The sequence below is a fragment of the Microcaecilia unicolor genome, chromosome 11 (assembly GCF_901765095.1).
Source record: "Microcaecilia unicolor chromosome 11, aMicUni1.1, whole genome shotgun sequence".
Taxonomy (NCBI): Eukaryota; Metazoa; Chordata; class Amphibia; order Gymnophiona; family Siphonopidae; genus Microcaecilia; species Microcaecilia unicolor.
Window position 1 is genome coordinate 1,062,622 of NC_044041.1, and position 24,640 is coordinate 1,087,261.

A 24,640-nucleotide genomic window follows, 5' to 3' on the forward strand; every position below is an offset into this window, starting at 1 on the left:
GGAACATGAGATCTTCTGGCCAAATCTGAGCGTTTTTTGGTGCCGTGGAAGGTTGTTATGCCCGCGAAGACCCCGCCGGTACCTGGGACACTTTAGGCAGCTGGGAGGTGAGAACTTTCCTTCATTTGAACAAGCTAGGCTTGCATGGCAAATCCCCAACTCCCAATTTTTCGCATACCTTCAGATGAGAGACTATATTTTGGTAGCTGAGCGTCAGCAGAGAGGGCAAGTGATCTTTACACAATTGGATTATCTATTTTTACAAATTCCCCCTGGCCTAAATAGTCACAATGGTACCAGCTGATCCGGGTCTCAAGGAAGGCTGGCTGAGACTTGCGGAGTGAGGACATAACAGACCCAGTATCAGCACAAATATTGGGGGCTATATTTGGGAGCTTCCACTCTGTGACACCTAACGTGGCGCTCCAAGACTTCCAATACTGCATTATGCACAGAGTCCATATCACCAAACAAAAAGGGAGAGTCATGGGGTTATGGGCAGATGATATCTGTGTTAAATGCAAGGCACATGCACTCTTTTATGGAATGCCACACCTTGATACCGCTTTGGGGACTATTGAGAATACCCTACAATGCACACCCGAGTGGTCATATTCGGCAATTCTGCTGGGATGCGTGGCTTCCCTCAGAGATCAGGGGTTGGGAGAGGCACAATGTAAGTTTATTCTGGTAGCCACCCTGCTTGTCAAAATATGCAATCTGCAGGCTTAGGCAGACAGCACCCCCCCCCCCCCCTCAATAGTTGCCTGGTATGGCCTTATGCGTGAGATGGCTACTTACTTCCCTCAGGTTTTCTACATCACCTGTGGAGCAGAGTCTCTTCTTCGCTAACGCCAGAGCAGCAGTTCCCTGATAATAACCTCAGACAATTGGGTGGGGGTTGAAGGGGGTGATTCTGATTCTGATCCCGACAGATACTAAGGGGTAGGAGCTAAAGGCATAGTGGATGGACAGTGGAGGGGAGGAGGGATTATTTCAGGTCAAAAATGAGTCAGGGGCGAATCTCTTATGTTTCTGGTCTATCCATATAGGAGATGTGAGATGGTAGAACTGGGGCAAGGGGGATGGGAAAACAGTGGAGAAACTCATGAAGGAGTGGGAGGGAGCAGAGAGATACTGCAAGGCAGACAGCAGATCCTAACTGCTGGACTCAAGATGGAATGCAGACACATTTCCTTAATGCTCTCGGATATGTTTTAGTTTCTCACCTGATGTTCAGTTCCTCCAGTACATTATTGATTTTCAGAGCTTCTCCCAGAATTGCTGCTCCTTCATTGCCAAAACCATTGTAGGAGAGATCCAGGACTTGCAGGAAGATATTGGCCTGCAGGAAGAAGTAAACAGTGAGAAACCACCTTATAAAGCAGTGTGTAGGCCACTGGCTCCTAACTAGGTCCCTACACGTTACAGAGGACATCTTCCCAACTAGCAAGATTAGAGTCTGGGATGATTCCATTTTCTCTGCATCTCTCACAGGATGTCGTCTAATGGTACATACCAGGGTTTTTCGATTCTGTGTCAGACGTTTCTCCAGAGAAAGTCCCAGTATGAGTTGAGAGAACACACAGGCAATAAGGTGATGCTATGTGTTGAGTAGGAGCAACCAACCCAAGGAGCTAGAAGTGTGTCTGAAGCTTCTACTTCCAATTTTACTCTTCACTTTATCTTTTGTACTTTTGCCACAGCAGGTTCTCAAAGCTATAACACTCTTTTTGGAGATTTATGTGATAAAGAAGTAGTTTTATATATACTAATCCAGTTCTTGTTTCAGGTGCCACCAGCTGGAGGAAAGAGCACCCTCCAGATACTTACAACAAGAGGAGTTTAGCAAGCACATGAAAGGAAACGGAGAAAGCATAAAGCAGAGTACAGATACCAGGGACCATCCCAGGAATTAAGGCTGATTGCTATATTGTAACTGAACATAATTTATCTACTTGTTAGTGTAAGAAACTTATTTATAGTAAATCTATTTGTTTGCTGGAACATCAGTCACTGTGTGAGAGTGACCGTTTGAGACTGGTGCCAAATTCATAGAAGAGAGTCTTCCCATCTCAACAAAATTAACCTAATTACACTAGACTGCGTCAGATCCCAGGAACCCTTTATCAGGGCAGAGACATGGGGGAGGGGAGCTGTACAAAAAGGTATCCAGTATGGGAGCTGAGGAATGACAGACTTACATGGACAACCTGAAGGTCCATCAAGCCCAGCATCCTGTTTCCAACAGTGGCCAATCCAGGTCACAAATACCTGGCAAGATCACAAAAGAACTTACACGTATTGAGCTAGACCTGTTTTTATAGCAAATAGCTGCAGTGGGAATTGAACCCACTTCCGCAGACTTAATTTCTTGTGCTCTGGAGAATGCTATACTCATTGACACTACTGTGGAAATCAATTGAAGAAATAAATGTAAGTTGAGCAATACAGAAAATATATGAAACTCGGGAGAATAAGTCATTGGTGCAGAGCATATTCATAAGCATGGATTAATGAGACAAAGTCAACATGGATTTAGTCAAGGGAAATCTTGCCTCACCAATCTATTACATTTCTATGAAGGGGTGAACAAACTTGTGGATAAAGGGGAGCCGGTTGATATTGTGTATCTGGATTTTCAGAAGGCGTTTGACAAAGTACCTCATGAAAGACTCCAGAGGAAATTGGAGAGTCATGAGATAGTAACATAGTAGATGACGGCAGAAAAAGACCTGCACGGTCCATCCAGTCTGCCCAAGAAGATAAACTCATATGTGTATACCTTACCTTGATTTGTACCTGCCTTTTTCAGGGCACAGACCGTACAAGTCTGCCCAGCAGTATTTCCTGCCTCCCAACCACCAGTCCCGCTTCCCATCACTGGCTCTGGCACAGACCGTATAAGTCTGCCCTCCACTATCCTCGCCTCCCAACCACCAACCCCTCTTCCCCCACCTGCTCCGCCACCCAATTTTGGCTAAGCTTCTGAGGATCCATAGGAGGTAGTGTTCCATTGTGGATTAAAAACTGGTTAAAAGATAGAAAACAGAGAGTAGGGTTAAATGGTCAGTATTGTCAGTAGAGAAGGGTAGATAGTGGAGTTCCCCAGGACCAAATTTTGGTGAAGTTATAGAAAAAGAAATGAAGGTTTTAGCAGTCTGAGAAAGAGAGAGAGGAGTCAAAGATGACCCCAAGGTTACGAGCTGATGAGAAAGGGATGATGAGAGTGTTATCCACAGAGAAAGAAAAATGGGGGAAGAGAAGAGGTGGGTTTAGGTGGAAAGATAAGAAGCTCAGTCTTCGTCATGTTTAGTTTCAGATGGCAGTGAGACATCCAGGCAGCAATGCCAGACAGGCAGGCTGATAATTTATCCTGGATGAGTCATCAGCGTAAAGGTGATACTGAAAACCATGTGAGGAGATCAGAGCACCAAGGGAAGAAGTAGCGATGGAGAAAAGAAGAGGTCATCAAAAAGGTGGGCTTTTAGCCTAGATTTTAAAACGGCCAGAGATGGGGCAACATACCAGCTCAGGAAGTCTATCCAGGCATATAGTGCAGCAAGATAAAAGGAACGGAGTCTGGAGTTAGCGGTGGAGGAGAAGGGTGCAGATAAGAGATTTACCCAGTGAGACATAAAACATTGAGTAAAGAATGCTCTGTTGAATGAAGCCACTTTTCAGATCCCAGCAACAACACAAATTGTTTCTCCACCAACCAATCCCTAATGACATCAGTTTTATCAACCACCGACTTAGCATTTGCAGACCCAATTGGAATAAGGAGGTCGGAGGTGGAGATCGAACTAATTGAAAGTAAAGTAATTAAATGGCTTCTGGAGAAGGAGGTTCCTTGTCTTGCATGAGTGTGAGAAAAGGTTGTACGTGCCCCAACTGCCCGGAGGGTCCCCCAGTGGTCACTAACCCCCTCCCACCAGAAAAAAAGACCTTTACAAACTTTTTTTGCCAGCCTGTATGCCAGCCTCAAATGTCATACCCAGCTCCATCACAGCAGTATGCAGGTCCCCAGAGCAGTTGTTAGTGGGTGCAGTGGACTTCACCCAGGTGGACCCAGGCCCATCCCCCACCTACCTGTTCCACTTGTGGTGGTAAATGGGAGCCCTCCAAACCGCCCCCAAAACCCACTGTACCCACATGTAGGTGCCCCCTTCACTCATAAGGGCTATGGTAATGGTGTAGGGTTGTGGGCAGTGGGTTTTGGGGGGCTCAGCAACCAAAGGAAGGGAGCTATGGACTTGGGAGGTATTTTAATGTTTTGTTTTTTTTTACTTTTTACAAGGGCCCCCTAGGGTGCCCTGTTGGTGTCCTGGCATGTGAGGGGGACCAGTGCACTACGAATCCTGGCCCCTCCCATGACCCAATGCCTTGGATTTGGTCGTTTTTGAGGTGGGCACCTTTGGTTTCCATTATTGCTGAAAAACAATACCGCCCAGCTCAAATCCACACAAATCTGATGCATTTGCCTGGCACAAACCGTATTATCGAAAAAAAAGATGGACGCCCATTTTTTTCGAAAATACAGTCTGTCCTGCCCCTTCACATACCCGTTCTCGGACATAGACGCCCATGGAGATGGGCGTTCGCGTTCGATTATGCCCCTCATAGTATATACAGGTACTTATTTGTACCTGGGGCCCAGAGTCACAAGGAGCAATGGAGGGTTAAATGACTTGCCCAGAGTGACAAGGAGCTGCAGTGGGAATCAAACTCAGTTCCCCAGGATCAAAGTCCACTGCACTAACCACTAGGCTAGAGAAACACATTAAGGTGATTTCCACAACTTCTGTAATGGCTTAAGACAAGTACTGATCAAGTTTTGATCTCATTTTTTTTAATTTAATCTCTGTTTGGACTTCCCAAGCCTTTTTAATAAGTAAATGTAGCCTTACCCCCATGCCTTTGGCAATATGAACAGCTCCTTTTCCACGGAAAGCGTTCCAGCTCAGGTTTAATTCTTTTATTCCAGTATTTTCTGCAATTGCAGGTCCAAGAATTTCACCTTAAGAGAATTTCAGTCAGAAGATAAGTTATTTGTAAAGCTTTGCGTGTAGAGTGTTACCTGTACCAGACATCTCTACAAAGTGCCTTCATGTTCTCAGTCTCCATCATAACTAAAAACAGCCACTGTTATTACATCCTAACGGGTCAGCATCGTGTCCAGGCTGCTCCATTCCCTTATTCTTATCCCTTATTTCATGTGTCTGATCAGTCAGCGTACACGACCTCTTTCATTACAAAGTTTTTAAAATGAAAAAAAAAAAGGTTATTGGCAGCATAAAGTGAATTCCTTCAAAAAGGCAGTAAATAAATCCTAATAAATAAATATACATTTTCAATCCTATATAATAAAAAGCACCTCCAACATTCTGAAGCTGACTCCGTGGCACTGTGGCAGTGTAGGGTTCGTAAGTCTGTAGTTCAGCGTTTCATTGGCTCTCACTGTCAATGAAGAACCAATCAGACAGAACGGAACTTGGAGGAGGGAAGTGGAGTGGATTGAATCTCTAACAAACGATCATATACAGGGAGGTACGAACATCAATGGAGGCAAATGCACAGAACGGAAGGAAAGACAAACATTTTGTCACTCACACACATCACACATGCATACATACATACACACACACAGACATCACATCGCATCACACACACACATACACAGACATCACACACAGACACATCACACACACATATACAGGGAGGTATGAACATCAGTGGAGGCAAGTGGACAGAACGGAAGGGAAGACAAACATTTAATCACTTTGTCACTCACACATATCACACATACATGCACACACACAGACATCACATCGCATCACACATACACAGACACATCACACACACACACACAGACATCACATCGCATCACACACACACATACACATCACACACACACACTCAATCACTCTGTGTATCTCTCTCTTACACTGTCCGTAAAACACACTGTCACTCTCAGTCTCTCACATGGGCAACTGTATGTTGCATTCTCACGAGTAAGGAGCTCTTCTGATGTGATTGTTAAACTGACTGAAGGGCCTGAACAAGGAAAACTTTTACCACATTGTAACACAGTTTACACAAAAAATATTGTATATAAAGAAATCTTACACTTGTAAACAACAATTATATTCAGAATACAACCGTGGAAACATTAATGGCAGGAACTCATTACATTGCGAGCGCCCGTTTCATTGCGTTAAGAAACGGGCCTTTTTTACTAGCAAATGAATAAAGGCAACAGATCCTTTAGCTGGAATCTTCAAACACAAGACAGCATAATTATTCTTCCCTTCCAGCTTGTTACTTTTTCCTAAGCAGTTTTCATCAAAGAACCAACACCACCTTCAGTCAATTCCTTCAAAAAGGTGGTAAATAACCATTTATTTATTTGGATTTATGATAACATTAGCAGGATATGCGCATAACTTCTCATGTCCCCTTGTGTAAAGGATAGAAAGGTACAAGATACATGGAGTGGATGGATTACAAAGAATGTGTGTTATAGGCTACTGCGGTAACCTATGTTCAGAGATTTGGCCCACAGTGTGCTGAGATCATTAAAGTTACACGGAGTGGAGGGTGACAGCAGGCAAGTTTCAAACTTCCCACCTAAATGCAAATTCCCTGGCTACTTTGTACTTCCACAGCTTGTAATTCATTTGCAAAGGAAAACCATGAATCCAGCATGAAAACAAGAAAAAGAGGTACAGAATATCTGTGGAGTATTTGCATTTTGTGTCAGTACAATTTCTATCAAAATAATCTGTGTGTTTCATTTTCTGACCCTGACCAAAACAAACCCTGGGGAAAGCCTCCCCTCAATCCAGTGAACAGCACTATGGAACCCCAGCAAACGCTTTGCATGCATTATAAAAAAACTAGTAAAAAAGGCCCATTTCTGTCAGAAATGAAATGGACGCTAGCAAGGTTTTCCTCGGAGTGTGTGTGTCAGAGAGAGAATGAGAGAGAGAGACAGTGTGTGTGTGTGTTTGTGTGTGAGAGAGAGTGTGTGACTGACAGACAGAGTGTCTGTGTGTGTGAGACTGTGTGTGTGTGACAGAGAGACAGAGTGTGTTAGACAGCGAGTGTGTCAGAGAGAGTGTATGTGAGAGACAGAGAGTGAGTGAGTGTGTGCCCCACCCCCCTATATCAGGACCCCCCTCCCCCCCTTTGGTCTGAGGACCCCCTTCCACCCCCACCTCTCTGGTCTCAGGACCCCCCTCACCCCCCTCCCTCTCCCCTGCCCCCCCTGCAGTCACCCATGTCCAGCGACCCTCCTCTCCCCCCGTAGCCACCCATGTCCAGCGACCCTCCTCTCTCCCCTGACCCCCTACAGCCACCCATATCCAGCGACCCTCCTCTCCCCCTGCCCCCCCTCCAGCCACCCAGGTTGTGTAGCGAATTCTTCGGGGCAGGCAGGAAAGATCCCCGGTCCTGCCTGCCTGCTGCTGGCGCTGACCCTCCCCCGCTGCCGGATCGCTGTTCAAAATGGCCACCGAGACTTCCAATGGCGGACTCGCAAGACTTCTGCTGAAGTCTTGGAGGCCGCCCTTGTAAGTCTCGGTGGCCATTTTGAATAGCGATCCGCCAGTGGGCGAGGGTTCAGCGCCAGCACCAGAAGTGGGCAGGCAGGACCGGGGATCTTTCCTGCCTGCCCCAAAGAATTCGCTACACAACCTGGGTGGCTGGAGGGGGGGCAGGGGAGAGAGGAGGGTCGCTGGACATGGATCAGCTGTGAGGCATGGAAGGTTTTCTTTTCTTTTTTCGCGGGTTCTGAAGTTCACAGCATAATGGCAATGGTGATGTCAGCCTGACTACGGAGCCTAGCTCAGCAACTCCGAAGGAACCATGGACACAGGCAGCAAGATTAGAACGTTGGAGGTGAGAATTATTATATATAGGATATTTTTGACATAGTTAGTTTACCCAGCTAAATACTTTGGCTTTGGAACTATTACAATAGTTTAGATCTCACAAAATTCAGTTATATGTCAAGAAGTGGAAATTGGGAATTGTGTTTATTTATTTAATCGGTACATGTTATCTAATATATAAAATGTGGTAATAATCCTCCCTGAGGTCTGAATTCCTTAGAGATGCAAAATAAAAACAATATATTTATCAAGTAAGTAATCCAAGGGAGACGTATGTGTTAGGCGGGGAGAGCCTGATAGACACGGACGGGGAGAGGGATCTTGGGCTGATAGTATCTGAGGACCTGAAGGTGACGAAACAGTGCGACAAGGCGGTGGCCGTAGCTAGAAGATTGCTAGGCTGTATAGAGAGAGGAGTAACCAGCAGAAGAAAGGAGGTTTTAATGCCCCTGTATAAGACGTTGGTGAGCCCCACCTTGAGTATTGTGTTCAGTTTTGGACGCCGTACCTTGCGAAGGATGTTTAAAAAATGGAAGCGGTGCAAAGAAAAGCTACGAGGATGGTATGGGAGTTGCATTCCAAGATGTATGAAGAGAGACTTGCTGACCTGAACATGTATACTCTAGAGGAAAGGAGGAACAGGGGTGATATGATACAGACATTCAAATATTTGAAAGGTATTAATGCGCAAACGAATCTTTTCCGGAGATGGGAAGGCGGTAGAACGAGAGGACATGAAATGAGATTGAAGGGGGGCAGACTCAGGAAAGATGTCAGGAAGTATTTCTTCACAGAGAGGGTGGTGAACGCTTGGAATGCCCTCCCGCGGGAGGTGGTGGAGATGAAAACGGTAACAGAATTAAAACATGCGTGGGATAGGCATAAAGGAATCCTGTGCAGAAGGAATGGATCCTCAGAAGCTTAGCTGAAATTGGGTGGTGGGGGAAGAGGGGTTGGTGGTTGAGAGGCTAGGATAGGGGAGGGCAGACTTGTGTGGGGTCTGTGCCGGAGCCGGTGATGGGAGGCGGGACTGGTGGTTGGGAGGCGGGAAATACTGCTGGACAGACTTGTACGGTCTGTGCCCTGGAAGAGACAGGTACAAATCAAGGTAAGGTATACACATATGAGTTTATCTTGGGCAGACTAGATGGATCGTGCAGGTCTTTTTCTGCCATCATCTACTATGTTACTATGTTACTACGAATGTTGCCTTAATAATACAGTACAAAGAAATCTGTCTTATCTTCCTGTATGGTGATTATAAAGATATAGGGAAGAGGAATTGCTTTGTTATCTTCGTACATGTTGATTATACCAAGTAACAACGAACGCGGACAGGTCACCCCCATGGAAACCTGAGTGTGGAGTTCCCCAGGGATCCCCTTTCTCACCAACATTATTCAACCTAATGATGACACCTCTAGCCAAACTACTAGCCAATCAAAACCTCAACCCCTACATTTATGCAGATGACGTCACAATCTACATCTCATTCAAACATGATCTAAATGAAATCACCAACGAGATCAACCAAAGCCTCCAAATAATGCACACTTGGGCAGATGCATTCCAACTAAAACTTAACGCAGAAAAAACACAATGTCTTGTACTCACCTCACAACATAACACAAAAAAACTTCTCCACCATAATCACACCATACTGCTCCCTCCCTGTCTCACAAAACTTGAAAATTCTTGGAGTCACCCTTGATCGAAACCTCACTCTTGATACCCACATGAAAAACACGACAAAAAAGATGTTCTACACCATGTGGAAACTCAAAAGAGTAAAACCTTTCTTCCCGAGATACATCTTCCGTACCCTGGTACAGTCAATGGTAATAAGCCATCTGGACTACTGCAGTGCACTGTACGCCGGGTGCAAAGAACAGACAATCAAAAAACTCCAAACTGCCCAGAACACGGCCGCCAGACTCATATTTGGAAAAACTAAATATGAAAGTGCAAAACCCTAAGAGAGAAACTTCACTGGCTCCCACTTAAGGAAAGCATTGCGTTCAAGATTTGCACGATTGTACACAAAATCATACACGCAGACGCCCCAATCTACATGCTAAACCTCGTAGACCTACCTTCCAGAAACGTCACAAGATCATCCCGCAAATTTCGCAACTTGCACTACCCCAGCTGCAAAGGACTTAAATACAAGCTGATGCATGCCTCTACCTTCTCTTACAAGAGCACGCAGTTATGGAAGGATAGGAAACAGAGAGTGGGGTTAAATGGGCAGTATTCACAATGGAGAAGGGTAGTTAGTGGGGTTACTCAGGGGTCCGTGCTAGGACCGCTGCTTTTTAATATATTTATAAATGATTTAGAGATGGGAGTAACTAGCGAGGTAATTAAATTTGCTGACGACACAAAGTTATTCAAAGTCGTTAAATCACGACAGGATTGTGAAAAATTATAAGAGGACCTTACGAGACTGGGAGACTGGGCGGCTAAATGGCAGATGATGTTTAATGTGAGCAAGTGCAAGGTGATGCATGTGGGAAAAAAGAACCCGAATTATAGCTACGTCATGCAAGGTTCCACGTTAGGAGTTACGGACCAAGAAAGGGATCTGGGTGTCGTCGTCGATAACACACTGAAACCTTCTGCTCAGTGTGCTGCTGCGGCTAAGAAAGCGAATAGAATGTTGGGTATTATTAGGAAAAGTATGGAAAACAGGTGTGAGGATGTTATAATGCCGTTGTATCGCTCCATGGTGCGACCGCACCTTGAGTATTGTGTTCAATTCTGGTCACCGCATCTCAAGAAAGATATAGTAGAATTGGAAAAGGTGCAGCGAAGGGCGACTAAAATGATAGCGGGGATGGGACGACTTCCCTATGAAGAAAGATTAAGGAGGTTAGGGCTATACAGCTTGGAGAAGAGACGGCTGAGGGGAGACATGATAGAGGTATATAAAATAATGAGTGGAGTGGAACAGGTGGATGTGAAGCTTCTGTTCACGCTTTCCAAAAATACTAGGACTAGGGGGCATGCGATGAAACTACAGTGTAGTAAATTTAAAACAAATCGGAGAAAATTTTTCTTCACCCAACGTGTAATTAAACTCTGGAATTCGTTGCCGGAGAAAGTGGTGAAGGCGGTTAGCTTAGCAGAGTTTAAAAAGGGGTTGGACGGTTTCCTAAAGGACAAGTCCATAAACCGCTACTAAACGGACTTGGAAAAATCCACAATTCCGGGACTAACATGTATAGAATGTTTGTACGTTTGGGAAGCTTGCCAGGTGCCCTTGACCTGGATTGGCTGCTGTCGTGGACAGGATGCTGGGCTCGATGGACCCTTGGTCTTTTCCCAGTGTGGCATTACTTATGTACTTATGTCCTCTACTTGCCTCACTTTTATTACATAGAGCAGTGATTTAACCTATTGTGATGTCATAGTGGCTCATTCCACCAATAAGAGCCAACCTCATTAGTGATGTCACAATGGCTTGATTGTATAGAATGTTTGTACGTTTGGGAAGCTCACCAGGTGCCCTTGACCCGGATTGGCCGCTGTCGTGGACAGGATGCTGGGCTCGATGGACCCTTGGTCTTTTCCCAGTATGGCATTACTTATGTACTTATGTACTTATTACCCACAGACTTGAAAGCAATCAATGAAACAACTATCTTTCGAAAATCTCTGAAGACATTCTTCTTCAACAAGGCCTACAATGAGAACCTACAGCCTCACTAAGTCACCTCACCAACCCACTCAATTATGAACGCCTACCTTCTATAACTACCCTAATCACTCTCTTCCTTCGTCTTTTTTCCCTTCCTAATCGCTACACATTACTAACGGTATCTGATTTGATATCCTGAAATGACAATGTTAACAAATCTATGTAAGCCACATTGAGCCTGTAAATAGGTGGGGGAATGTGGGATACAAATGCAATAAATAATAATAAATAAATATTAATTATAAAGATGAAAGGGAGAGGAGTTACTGTCTTACCTTCCTACACAGTGATTATAAAGATATAAGGTACAGAAATAACTTTTTATCTTCCTGAAGGATGACTGGAAGGCTGTATAGGAGGTACCTTTGGCTTACTCCTGTTCCTTATATCCTTATAACCACCCTGTATATATTTATAATCCATCTTATATCTTTATAAGAAATTATAAATATAATTAACCAGTTATTCCCCACTGAATATCCCCGGTTAGCAACTAGCAGATAACTGGTTATATCACCCGAAATAACTGGCTATCCACTGATTTTCAAGCCAGTTTAGCAGCCATATTTGGCCGCTTAAAATCATGGGATATCTTTGGCCAGTATAAAGATAACTGGTTACGTCTGAATATGAACTTAGCCGGTTATCTTTAAACCGGCCAAGAATAAACTGGCTAGGCCAAGCCGGTTACCGGAAATGGCTCAGCACCAATCACGAGGGTTAGCCGGTCCAGCTCCCGCGCTGAGTGTCGGCCACTTTCACTTGGAGGGAACAGAAGCTTCCAGTATTCTGCTGCTCTTGTATTTTATCTCTGTTATTTTCATATTTCTGATAGTCCTATTATCAGGTTTCAGTTTCCTGTTTTCAAGTTTACCTCATGGACTGCATTTATGTTTATATTTGGTCATTTTTACTATTGTTACGCTGTTAACACAATTGTAAGTTTTAGGTTAAACGTTTCACCTTGGGTGAAAATCTTTATAAGGGCGGTTAATAAATCCCAATAAATACATAAATAAAAGTTCGGGCCTACCTGCTCTATCTCCTAGCACATTGTGGCTCAGGTCCAAGAATTTAATGGTATGGCTGTTAATCAAAATGCGAGAGAGATGTTCAACCATATGGTCGTGCAATTTGTTTCCAGAAAGATTCAGCTTCACCAGGGACGTATTCTCCAGAAGCATCATGGAGACGGCCTCTGCTCCTTCATTGCCAATATTATTCTCGGATAGATCAAGGTCTAGGAGAGGAAATCAATCAATCATTCTCAGTACTGCTGACATTCTTGAATGAGACATTACTGAAGTGCAGTTCATTATGGATTTGATGTGACTGAGCTGGCTAACACTTCTTTGAATTTACTGCACACGATGGCAACATAAAGAGTGGGGGACCAGCCTAAAGTTTAGTGCAGTGGGCTGATTCCCATTGCAGCTCCTTGTGACCCTGGATAACTGACGACCCTCCACTGTCACAGGTACAAAAGCTTAGATCGTGAGCCTACTACTAGGGACACAGACAGGGCTGCCGAGAGGGAGGGGCAGGGGGGACAAAATTCCCTGGGCCTGGGCCTCCAAGGGGGGCCCGGCGCCGCAGTCCCACCCGCCCTCCGTCGTCGACCGTCTGCCACCGGGCCGGGCCCCCTGCATTGAAATCACAGCACCTCTCACCTCCGTGTGAAAGTGCTGCAGGCAGCAGGACAGCAGATCACCTCCCTTTGGGCCTCATTCCCTCCCTGTGTCCCACCCTCATCTGACGTAACTTCCGCGAGGGCAGGACACAGGGAGGGAAGGAGGCCCGAAGGGAGGCGATCTGCTCTTCTGCTGCTGCCTGGAGCGCTTTCACACGGAGGTGAGAGGCGCTGTGATTTCAATGCAGGGGGCCCGGCCCAGTGGCAGACGGAGGGGGGCGGGTGGAGGGGGGAGCGGCGGCAGCGACCTCGGGGGGGCTGGAGGGGGGAGCGGCGGCGGCGAGCTCAGAGGGGAGTCCCCAGGGGCGGCCTTGCCCCGGGCCTGGCCCAGTCTCTCGGCGGCTCTGGACAGAGAAAGTATCTACACATAATTCGTAAACCGCTTTGGTTGTACCATAGAAGGAAGTATAGGAAGAATCCAATGAACATGTGCTTTAGAACAGTTCTTCTCAACTCTCTTCAGGAGCTCAGCCAATCAGCTTTTCAGAATTACCACCATGAATATGCATGAGAAAGATTTGTATCCAGTGGGTCTCAATATATGCAGACGGCGGGGCTGGTGGTTGGGAGGCGTGGATAGTGCTGGGCAGACTTATACGATCTGTGCCAGAGCCGGTGGTGGGAGGCGGGGCTGGTGGTTGGGAGGCGGGGATAGTGCTGGGCAGACTTATACGATCTGTGCCAGAGCCGGTGGTGGGAGGCGGGGCTGGTGGTTGGGAGGCGGGGATAGTGCTGGGCAGACTTATACGGTCTGTGCCCTGAAAAGGACAGGTACAAATCAAGGTAAGGTATACACAAAAATGGCACATGTGAGTTTATCTTGTTGGGCAGACTGGATGGACTGTGCAGGTCTTTTTTTGCCATCATTTACTATGTTACTATGTTTACTATGACTATCTCATGTATGTTCATTGTGGTTGAGAAGCATCGCTTTAGTTGGACAGGATACCAATTTCTGAACTATGAACTCCCAGATGCTGCAGATTTAGTTTAAAATAGAGCTTCGGAGAGGTCATGTGATACAGTCAGCAGCATTGGACGTACTCCTGAGCTGCTCAGAGGACACCACCGCCTAATCAAACTTGTTCAAGCTAACCCTACTTACCGATCGGACAAGTAGACCTTTATAGACACATTTGTAAAGCAAAATAAATTCACTGAATTAATTGCGACAAAATCCCATAAGTATAAAGAACGTCTGAAGGCCCATGAGCGAAGCGTAGATCACTATCTATTGCCAGCTTCTGTTCTCACTGAGATCCGAGAAGCAGTGGTGAAAGCATCGGAGCTCAGATTTCAACAGCTCTCAGAACAAATCTCTGAATCATGGGGATTGCTCGCCAACACTACTCATAGATCTGGTGAATTGGAAGCGAGAGTTGCTAGTGTGGAGGACAAGGTCCAAGAGACTCAATCGGGCCTACAGGCCTTAGTAATTCCCTTATTTGTCCTGTCTGTCCTAATTAGATTGTAAGCTCTGTCGAGCAGGGACTGTCTCTTCATATCCAGTGTACAGCGCTATGTACGTCTAGTAGCGCTATAGAAATGATAAGAAGTAATAGTAGTAGCGTCAGAGATCCCAAAGACTGGGGAGTAGAACAGAGATGCAGAGGATGACTACAGTGTGTGCCTTTCAAGCAGGGCATGCACCTGGCCCAAATGTAAGAAGGTGCAGGTTTCTCTCTGGCCTGGCTGTTTGGCGCTTTTGAAATTGAGTGCCCTAGGCAAGTTCTTGTGTTGCCTAGACCTTAATCTGGGCTATGTTCCCATAGAAGCGCATGACCACAGCTGAATAAAGTAATAGGAATGGAGGAAATGACAAGGAGAGGGAGAAGAGCCGAAGAAAATACAAAAAAGGGAATGACAGGAAGAGCAGGGCCAGCGTTGGGGGAGTGCAAACAGGGCAGTGACCCCCAGGTCCCCAGGCATGTGTTAGAGACTCAGTATATTCAAATATATCCCACGCGCGTGTGAGTTTCTTAGACATATTAAAGTTTACTAAAGGAGGGATTTGGGGTCCCCTTCTAAACTTTTCCCTGGGGAAAAGAGGGGACAAGTGTGAGGAGGAGGAAAGACAGTGCAAGGGGAGGTGGGAAGGTTGAGGAGGGAGACAGAGAAATGGTCTTGATACTTGCCTGCTTCCTTCTTAGATCTTAAGCTGCTTTTCTGCCTGTTTTATTCTCTTTACTAAATTGCTCATCTTGCGGAAATCTTTCTTAAACATGAAAAAATCGTCCTCTCATTGCTCTCAGCTGTCTCTTTTCTGTTCTGTTTCTTATACTAAACTCCATTGCCCTATTTTAGCAGTTTGGATAAGATTAATCATGATGAAAAAGCAAAATACATGTATTTATCCTGAAGACTGACGAGGAATCGTACCTACAATATAGCAGTTTTCCTTTAACATGTCTGCAATTGCTGCTGTGCCTTCTGCTTCCATCCAGTTATCACTCAGGTTTAAAGATATGATGGATGTGTTGCTAATCAGGGGCACAGCCAAAGCTTTAGTCCCCTGCAATATAGAAAAACAGCGTTACAAGTTCATTATCAAACAGCGTCTGCATTGATAGACCTGCAAAAGTCACCTGCAGAGTTCAGGCACCTGTTGTAAGGCTGACGCTCGCTGTCATATTAGTCACTGCATGAGATCATGAACTGCAGTGTTCATGGAACTGCTCAGGGCCACCGAGAGACAGTACCGGGCCCGGGAACCCACCGCCCCCCCCCCCCCCCACTCGGGCCGCAGCTGGCACCACAGGGTGCCCCCCACCAGCACTCAGGCCGCAGCCGAGGCTGCCTCACTCGGGCCACCCCCGCCCCCTATCTTCCTGCACCTGCTCTTCCCTCGGTCTGTCACTCTCCTGCTCCTGTGTGCTGGGTCCGGGTTATCACGTTACTGCAATCACCCAGGTCCCAACACACAGGAGCAAAAGAGAGACAGACCCCCAGTACTAGGCCCCCCTTGGAGGCCAGGCCTTGGAAATCTTGCCCCTCCCCCCCCCCCCTCTCGGTGGCCCTGGAACTGCTGAAAGGATGAGACTCACTATCATATAATGTTCAGGGAACTGCTGAAAGTAGGAGGTAATGAAGTGAAGTTCCCAAACACCTGCTCTGTTCATTAGTCACTGTATCAATGTGTGTGTGTGATCTAATGAGGGTATGAGAACCACAATATAAGTTGAAGTCAGTGTGTACTGCTTGCGTTCATCTCAACACTTGCACTGTACCAAACAGCACCTCCTTCTGGAGCTCATAAGGTATAACATGTACAGGCAGCACATCAAGGTGTGCTTGAAAGTTCTTTTTAATCACGGATCAGCTCTTCATTTGATAACGCTCTTCTTTCGTCCACTTGTCAGTGTGATGCATCGATGTCTTTATGTCTTAGCAGTACAGAGAGAGTGGGAAGTGGACCAATGAATCCAGGAGAACGGGAGATAAGATTTCAAAGTACCACTTTATTCAATGACTCGACACAGAAACTGTGTTTCGGACACAGGCCTGCCTCAGGAGTCTTAGATGATCCTGTGGTTAAAAAGGAGATGGATCTCTGGATTGAGTGGTCTTGGGTGATCCTTGTACTTCCAAACAAAACCTTGAGGTCAAATGGTCTTGATAAAGACCTTTGTAATATTTTGCTGACGTAGCATCTCAATATGATTCAATGTCGAGTCATTGAATATAGTGGTACTTTGAAATCTTATCTCCCGTTCTCCTGGAGTCATTGGTCCACTTCCCACTCTCTCTGTACTGTTATATTTACGTGGGAGTTAGTGTTCATCCACTTAGGTGGATTACTCTCTCCTTTATGTCTTAGCATCCATTTCTATGCGTATGTCATTGTGGGTCAGGGTCCTTGTTCACAGTACCTTAGGTCCCAGCCCATGGTGCCTCATCGTAAGATTAGTATCTGTCATGTGACGCACGAAGTAGGAGATGGGTATAACACCATATATTTTACAGGCTTCTAAATAATTAATCCTTCCCGTGGGATCATATGGATCTTTAATCTCTGAAAAGTGACAAAAAGAAGCATTTAGTGCAACCAAGGTAGGCTAAGTGATTCCCTAGAAAGAGCCTGTCAAGCAGCAGCAGTACCTGTACCTCCATCTCCTTGTGGTGTGGCAGGGCAATACTGGGCTTCGGGAAACCTGGGTCTCTGCATTTAGACATAGGACACCGGTAACCACAGCCAGTAGAAGTGGGCCCCGTGTCGTAAGAAGCGTCTTATGCTTCAGCTAGTAATGAACTGACTCTGGGTAGCAGAGTGAGACCTGCTGAAAAGGTGCTTCCCACACTTCCCGCCCTGTTCTCATTCCTTTTTCACTTATGGATTGATTGGGAATAAACAGCACCTGCCAGACCTCCACCTGCCTCCCTTTCACTACTGGATTTCAGATAGGAAAATGGGAGAGCGGGAGGGCAGAGACAGAGGGAAGACAATGAAAGAGAAGAAAGCAAAACCAGAGGAAGGAAAACTCTAAGAAAACAGCAAAGCCAGGGGGGAAGGGTACCTGGCTATCAGTACAAGTGTGTCAGTGTTTATGTATGTATGTGTATGCAAACTTGTGCATGTCTTTTGTGTTTACATACCTGTGCATATGTTATGCATGCGTGTGTATATGTGCCTGTGTGTTTGCATCTGTTATGTGTTATGTGTTATGTGTGTACACAGGATAATAAATTCAAATATGGAGGAGATATACAAAAAACAACATCAGCTTAATTTTCTGACCAAAAAATGATACATTAAATTGATTAAAGGAGATGTTGCCTCAAGAAGCCCCCGGCTCTATTATATATGGAGCTCATGAGGGCTGGACCGCTTCATCATTGGCAACACCCCCCCCATTTTTATAAAGCAGCCTGTCCCAAATATATGTTTTTATTCTTTTTTGTATAAATTTTTAGTACATGATGGGCAATCGTAAAGTTAATACGTATCAGCTACTTAGCTTTTACATGGTCCAATCCTTCTTTAGTTAGTTACATGCTGGACGCGACCAAGACCAAGACTTCTTTGTGTGTACACAGGCACATGTTATTATACATGTGTGTGTAATGTGTGTAATATGTATTATCTGTGTGTGTCAGTGTTTGTGTTTTTATGTTATATGTGTATATGTATGTATGCATGTGTGTGTGCGCGTGTGTCAGTGTTTGTGTTTATACAAGTGTGTGTATACGTGTGTTATGTGTGTGTCAGTGTTTGTGTTTATACGAGTGTGTATGTACATGTGTATCTCTATCTGTACATATGTGTCAGTGTTTGTGTGAGTGTGTATGCGTGCATGTGTTATGTGTGTATTTGCATGTGTGTGTCAGTGATTCATTTCTGTATGTATAGGTGTGTTATTATGTGTGTTTGTCAGTGTTGGTGTTTATGTGAGTGTGTGTGTGCGTGTGTTGTTATGTGCTTGTATCTGTACATGTGTGCGTGTGTCAGTGTTTGTGTTTATGGGAGTGTGCGTTAAGTGATGGCAGATAAAGACCCAAATGGTCCATCCAGTCTGTCCAGTAATCATAATCATTATCAATTCATGATTAAATCAACAATGGATGTGCTGTTATTTACTTTATCATGAGTCTTTCTTTGGCGCTTCTGGGACATAGATCGTAGAAGTTCGCCCTGCTCTGTCCTTATGTTCAAAGCTCACTCCAGCCTATCCAAATCCGTCTTGTCATTTGCGGGACCCAGTCCATAAAAGTCTGCCCAGCAACTGTCCTGGGTTCCAGCTACTGAAGTTGAAATTGAAGCTCTTTCCAGCTTATCCTAAACTGGATTGCCAAATACAGACACAGGCCTACAAAGTCTGCCCGGCATCAGCCTTAGTTCTTCACAGCTGGAGAAGCCGTCCCAGCGTCACTCACACATCCACCCCCTGTAGCCAATTAAGGAGGGTTTTTTACATTTATTTTTGTTAATTTATTTTAGTTTTCTACCATCTATTTTCTAGATAGGGTTCGTCTGTGTTCATCCCACGTCACTGTTTTTGTCTCCACCACGTCCCTTGGAGGGCGTTCCAGGCATCGGCCACCATCTCTGTGGAAAAGAATTTCCTGACATTACTCCTAAGTCTACCACCCCACAACCTCAGCTCATGTCCTCTAGTTTTACCATGTCCCCTTCTCTGGAAAAGATCTGTTTCTATATTAATACCTTTCAAGTATTTAAACGTCTGTACCATATCTCCCCTGTCCTTTCTTTCCTCTAGGCTATACATATTCAGGTCTTCCAGTCTCCTCTCATACATCTTATGGCACAAGCCCCATATTGTTTTTGTCGCCTTTCCCTGGACTGCTTTTAGTCTTTTTACATCCTTAGCACCATATGGCCTCCAACACTGAACACAATACTTCAGGTGGGGCCTCACCAGCAACTTGTACAGGGGCATCAACACCTCTTTTCTTCTGCTGGTTACACCTCTCTCAATGCAGCCTAGCATCCTTCTGGCTAAGGCCACCGCCTTATCACACTGTTTTGTTGCTTTAAGATCCTCGGACACTATCATCCGAAGGACCCTCTCTCTATCTGTGCAGATCAAAGTCTCACCTGCTACCAAATACGGCTGCTCCCTTGGATTTCTACTCCCCAAATGCATCACTTCCCACTTCTTTGCATTAAATTTTAATCACCAAACATTAGAAGATCCCTTTTCTATTACAAATCTTAGCGTCATCCGCAAAAGGCAAACCTTAACTTTTAACCCTTCAGCAATGTTGCTCACAAATACATTGAACAGAATCAGCCCCACAACCGATCCTTGAGGCACTCCACTACTCACCTTTTTCTTCCTCCAAGTGAATTCTATTGACCACAACCCTCTGGCAGACGTCTGTCAACCAGTTCCTAATCCAGTTTACCACTTTGGGTCCTAACTTCAGCCAGCCAAGTTTATTCAAAAGCCTCCTGTGAGGAACCGTGACAAAGGCTTTGCGGAAATCTAAGTAGATTACATCTAGTGCACGTCCTCGATCCAGTTCTCTGGTCACCCAGTTAAAGAATTCAATGAGATTCATTTGGCATGATTTACCTTTGGTAAAACCATGTTGTCTTGGATCTTGGAACTCATTGGATTCCAGGAAATTCACTATCCTTTCCTTCAGCAACGTTTCCATTACCGGCCTGTAGTCTCCCACTTCTTCTCTGTTGCCACTTTTATGAAGAGGGACCACATCCACTCTTCTCCAATCCCACGTAACCTCCCCTGTCTGTCTCCAAGGAATTATTAAACAAATCTTTAAGAGGACCCGCCAGAACCTCTCTTAGCTCCCTCAGTATCCTGGGATGGATCCTGTCCGGTCCCATGGCTTTGTCCACCTTCAATTTCTCAAGTTGTTCATCAAAAACTCTCTTCCGTGAATGATGTTATCTCCACTCCATTTTCATATGTACCTTTACCAGTCGATCGTGGTCATTCTTCAGTATTTTCTTTTGTGGACACAGAAGTATTTGTTTAGCACGTTCACTTTTTCCTCATCATTCTCCACATAGTGGTTCGCAGCATCTTTCAGTCTCACAATTCCATTTTCAGTCTTCCACCTTTCACTAATACACCTGAAAAAATTCTTGTCTCCCTTCCTTATACATTTCTAGTCATTTCTTCTTCCTCCTATGCTTTCACCAGACATATCGCTCTTGACTTCTTTCAGTATTATCCGGTATTCCGCCTTTTCCTCTTGTTTTTATTTACCCTCCTCAAGTAAAGATCAGTAGCCATTTTAATAGCTTCTTACATACATGTGTGTGTTTATCTACATTATGTATGTGTGCTTATATCATAATGTGTGTGTTTATGTGTGTATAGGTGTATGTGAGTGTGCGTATCTGTGTGTGTGTGAACACATACACTCAACACAAGGAAGGACTTAGTGAAACTAGAGGAATGGTCTGGAATTTGGCAGCTTAGACTTAATGCATTTGGACTGCAAAAACCCGAGAGAACAGTACTGTTTAGGGGGTGAAGAACCTTTGTGCATGAAAGAGGAGCAGGACTCGGGTGTGATCGTATGTGATGATCTTAAGGTGGCCAAACAGGTAGAAAAGGCGATGGTGAAACCCAGAAGGATGCTTGGGTGCATAGGGAGAGGAATGGCCAGTAGGAAAAAGTAGGTGATGACGTCTCTGTATAAGACTCTGGTGAGACCTCATCTAATATATTGTGTACAATTCTGGAGACCAAACCTTCAAAAAGACATAAATCATATGGAGTCAGTCCAGAGAGTGGCTACTAAAGTGGCCAGTAGTTTTCATCAGAAAGTGTATGGGGACAGACTTAAAGATCTCTTAAAGAAAGATGGGAGAGGGGAGATATGATAGAGACATTTAAATATCTATGCGGCATAAATGCACAGGAGGTAAATCTCTGGAATGAGGGGCATAGGATGAAGGTAAAAGGGACAGACTCAGGAGTAACCTGAGGAAATACTTCATGTAAAGGGTGGTGAATTCATGGAACGGCCTCCTGGTGGAAGTGGTGGAGATGAAAACTGTATCTGAATTCAAGAGAGCTTGAAACAAGTACATAGGATGTGTAAGGGAGAGGAAAAGATAGTACACGTCATGGATGGGCAGAGTGGAAAGGCAATCCAGCTTATAATCGAACTAGAAAAACGCCCAAGTTCCGACCTAAATCGGGAGATGGGCGTTTATCTCACAAAAACGAATAACGCGGTATAATCAAAAGCCGAATTTGGGACGCTTTCAACTGCACTCCGTCGCGGATGCGGACAAAGTGGACGGGGGCGTGTCGAAGGCGTGTCGAAGGCGGAACTGGGGCATGGTTATCACCCGAACAGAGATGGGCGCCCTTCGCCGATAATGGATGCGTTTGTAGCTAGAATTTAGGGCACTTTTCCTGGACCCTGTTTTTTCACGAATAAGGCCCCAAAAAGTGCCCTAAATGACCAGATGACCACTGGAGGGAATCGGGGATGACCTCCCCTGACTCCCTAGTGGTCACTAACCCCCTCCCACCACAAAAAAATGATGTTTCACAACTTTTTATTTTCACCCTCAAATGTCATACCCTCCTCCCAGGCAGCAGTATGCAGGTCCCTGGAGCAGTTGTTAGGGGGTGCAGTGGACGTCAGGCAGGTGGACCCAGGCCCATCCCCCCTACCTGTTACAATTGTGCTGCTTAATGCTTATTAGTCGTCCAACCCCCCCAAACCCACTGTACCCACATGTAGGTGCCCCCCTTCACCCCTTAGGGCTATAATAATGGTGTAGACTTGTGGGCAGTGGGTTTTGAGGGGGATTTGGGGGGCTCAACACACAAGGGAAGGGTGCTATGCACCTGGGAGCTCGTTTACCTGTTTTTTTTGTTTTTGTAAAAGTGCCCCCTAGGGTGCCCGGTTGGTGTCCTAGCATGTGAGGGGGACCAGTGCACTACGAATCCTGGCCCCTCCCACGAACAAATGCCTTGGATTTATTCGTTTTTGAGCTGGGCACTTTCCTTTTCCATTATCGCTGAAAAGCAAAAACGCCCAGCTCACACATTCGCGAATAAAACATGGGCGTCTATTTTTTATCGATAATACGGTTCGGTCCGCCCCTTCACGGACCCGTTCTCGGGGATTAACGCCCATGGAGATAGGCGTTTCTGTTCCATTATGCCCCTCCATATGGTCTTTACTGCCTACATTTTTCTGTTCCTATGTTTCTCTGTGTCCATATTTGAATCCATGGGCTTGTGTGTGTCTCTGTTCTGTATGGATATCTGTCTGTGAATGGAGGGGGGGGGGGGGGATAGGCAAGAGGAGGGACATCTTTGTTCCAATGTTTTTCTGGAACCCCATTTTCAACTGGTCCAATTTAATCCTATTCTATTAAATTTTCAGAGCTATTTTGCCCCTAGACAGACAGACATTTTCATTCACTTAGGTCCTAAATTAGGGTCATAACCTTTATAGAATAAGGCCCTAAGGATGAGATTCTATACACGGTGCCTAAAAGAAATCATGCCAACTAAGTGTATTCTATTAGGCACCGATTATAAAATACACTTAGTTGATATTTCAGCACCTAAATCTGCAGGTCATCCATTTACACCAAGTAAAACATGACGTAAATCCCAGCACGTAGATTTAGGCTCACTGGGCCATATTCTATAACTAGGCGCCTAAATTTCACAATGCCCACAAAACGCCCAGTTCCCCACCTATAACCGCACCCCCTTCTTGCCTGTGTGTGTTAGAGGTTCGGCACACATAATTACAAAATACGCTTAGCCAGTTCTGTGCCTCAATTCCAATCAGTGCCAATTAGTGCTCATCAGCACTCATTAGCTTGTTAAGCCAATTAAGCTACACACGGTGTTATAGAATCTGCGCCTAAATCTAAGCGCACTATATAGAATCCAGAGGTAAATGTGTCATTTCTTTTCAACATTCTGATAGGTTTAAAGAATAAAAAAAAGAGAAAAATCAGTTCACAGAGGAAAAATACGGGCGTAGCCAGACAGCAGATTTTGGGTGGGCCTAGGCAAGAAGTGGGTGGGCACCAAATGTTCTCTCCCCCACCCCCACACCCAAAACATATCTCAGCTGATGGGAAAATGCTTCTCCCCAGTCTCCACCTTGGCAGTCTGCAGCAGGCATGCGCTGAAAACTGAGCATGCGAAGATGCCAGTATTGTAGAGAGCAGCATTTTCATTACCATGTGCTACTGTTGGATGGGCCTGAGCCCTAAGTGGGTGGGCCCCAGCCCACCCAGGCTCACCTGTGGCTACACCACTGAAATATATGCAGACATTTCCCTCTTGATATTCAGCCGAAGGCGTTAAGCTAAATCTAACTCAGATATCCAATTTTATCCAGGTCGGAAGTTGGCCAATTTTCAGAGCAAAGGAGAGCATTTGGTCTGGTCCAACTGGCCTGGTTAGATATGATTTAAGCAAAAAGAGCCTCACCTGCCCCGCTAAAATCATTTTGATATCAGGCCCAGTATAAATATTCTATAATTTATTTAGGAAGAACCCCTCTTGCCCATTAAAATCATTATGATTGGGTCCAGTATAAATATTCTATCATTGATATCCTGAGCTTTGCAATCCGTTGACCTCTACAGGACCTCAGTACTCAACATCTCTAGTGATATGATGCAGTGAACAATACCTACGACGGGCGATTCGGTGTCATACCTTCTATGTCCAGATCTGTATCCCATTCTTCTTCATTTTCACCAAATTTCGGTGCAAACCGAAAGATCGCTCCTGCTTCCTCCTCCTCCTCTTCTCCTCCTCCCTCGTCACTAATTTGTAGGCCACGTACACTAGATGACCGACGCAAGGTCTAGGCAAAATCAACAAGGATATACATTTGTTTAGATTAGCTTTTTAATATAAATAAAGT

General features: G+C 45.2%; 1 protein-coding gene across 2 annotated transcripts in view; it reads right to left on the reverse strand.

Annotated features, from left to right (window-relative positions):
- The window catches only part of LRRC74B (leucine rich repeat containing 74B), a 54,846-nt gene that overhangs the window by 18,685 nt on the left and 11,521 nt on the right, over positions 1–24,640 (reverse strand). For both annotated transcript variants that reach the window (XM_030217679.1, XM_030217678.1), the window contains exons 2-7: positions 24,430–24,580; positions 17,155–17,297; positions 15,665–15,797; positions 12,629–12,835; positions 4,911–5,020; positions 1,230–1,345 (exon numbers count right to left, since the gene is read on the reverse strand). In XM_030217679.1, the coding sequence (XP_030073539.1) occupies positions 1,230–1,345; positions 4,911–5,020; positions 12,629–12,835; positions 15,665–15,797; positions 17,155–17,297; positions 24,430–24,580 (860 nt within the window). The remainder of the gene's footprint in view (positions 1–1,229; positions 1,346–4,910; positions 5,021–12,628; positions 12,836–15,664; positions 15,798–17,154; positions 17,298–24,429; positions 24,581–24,640) is intronic.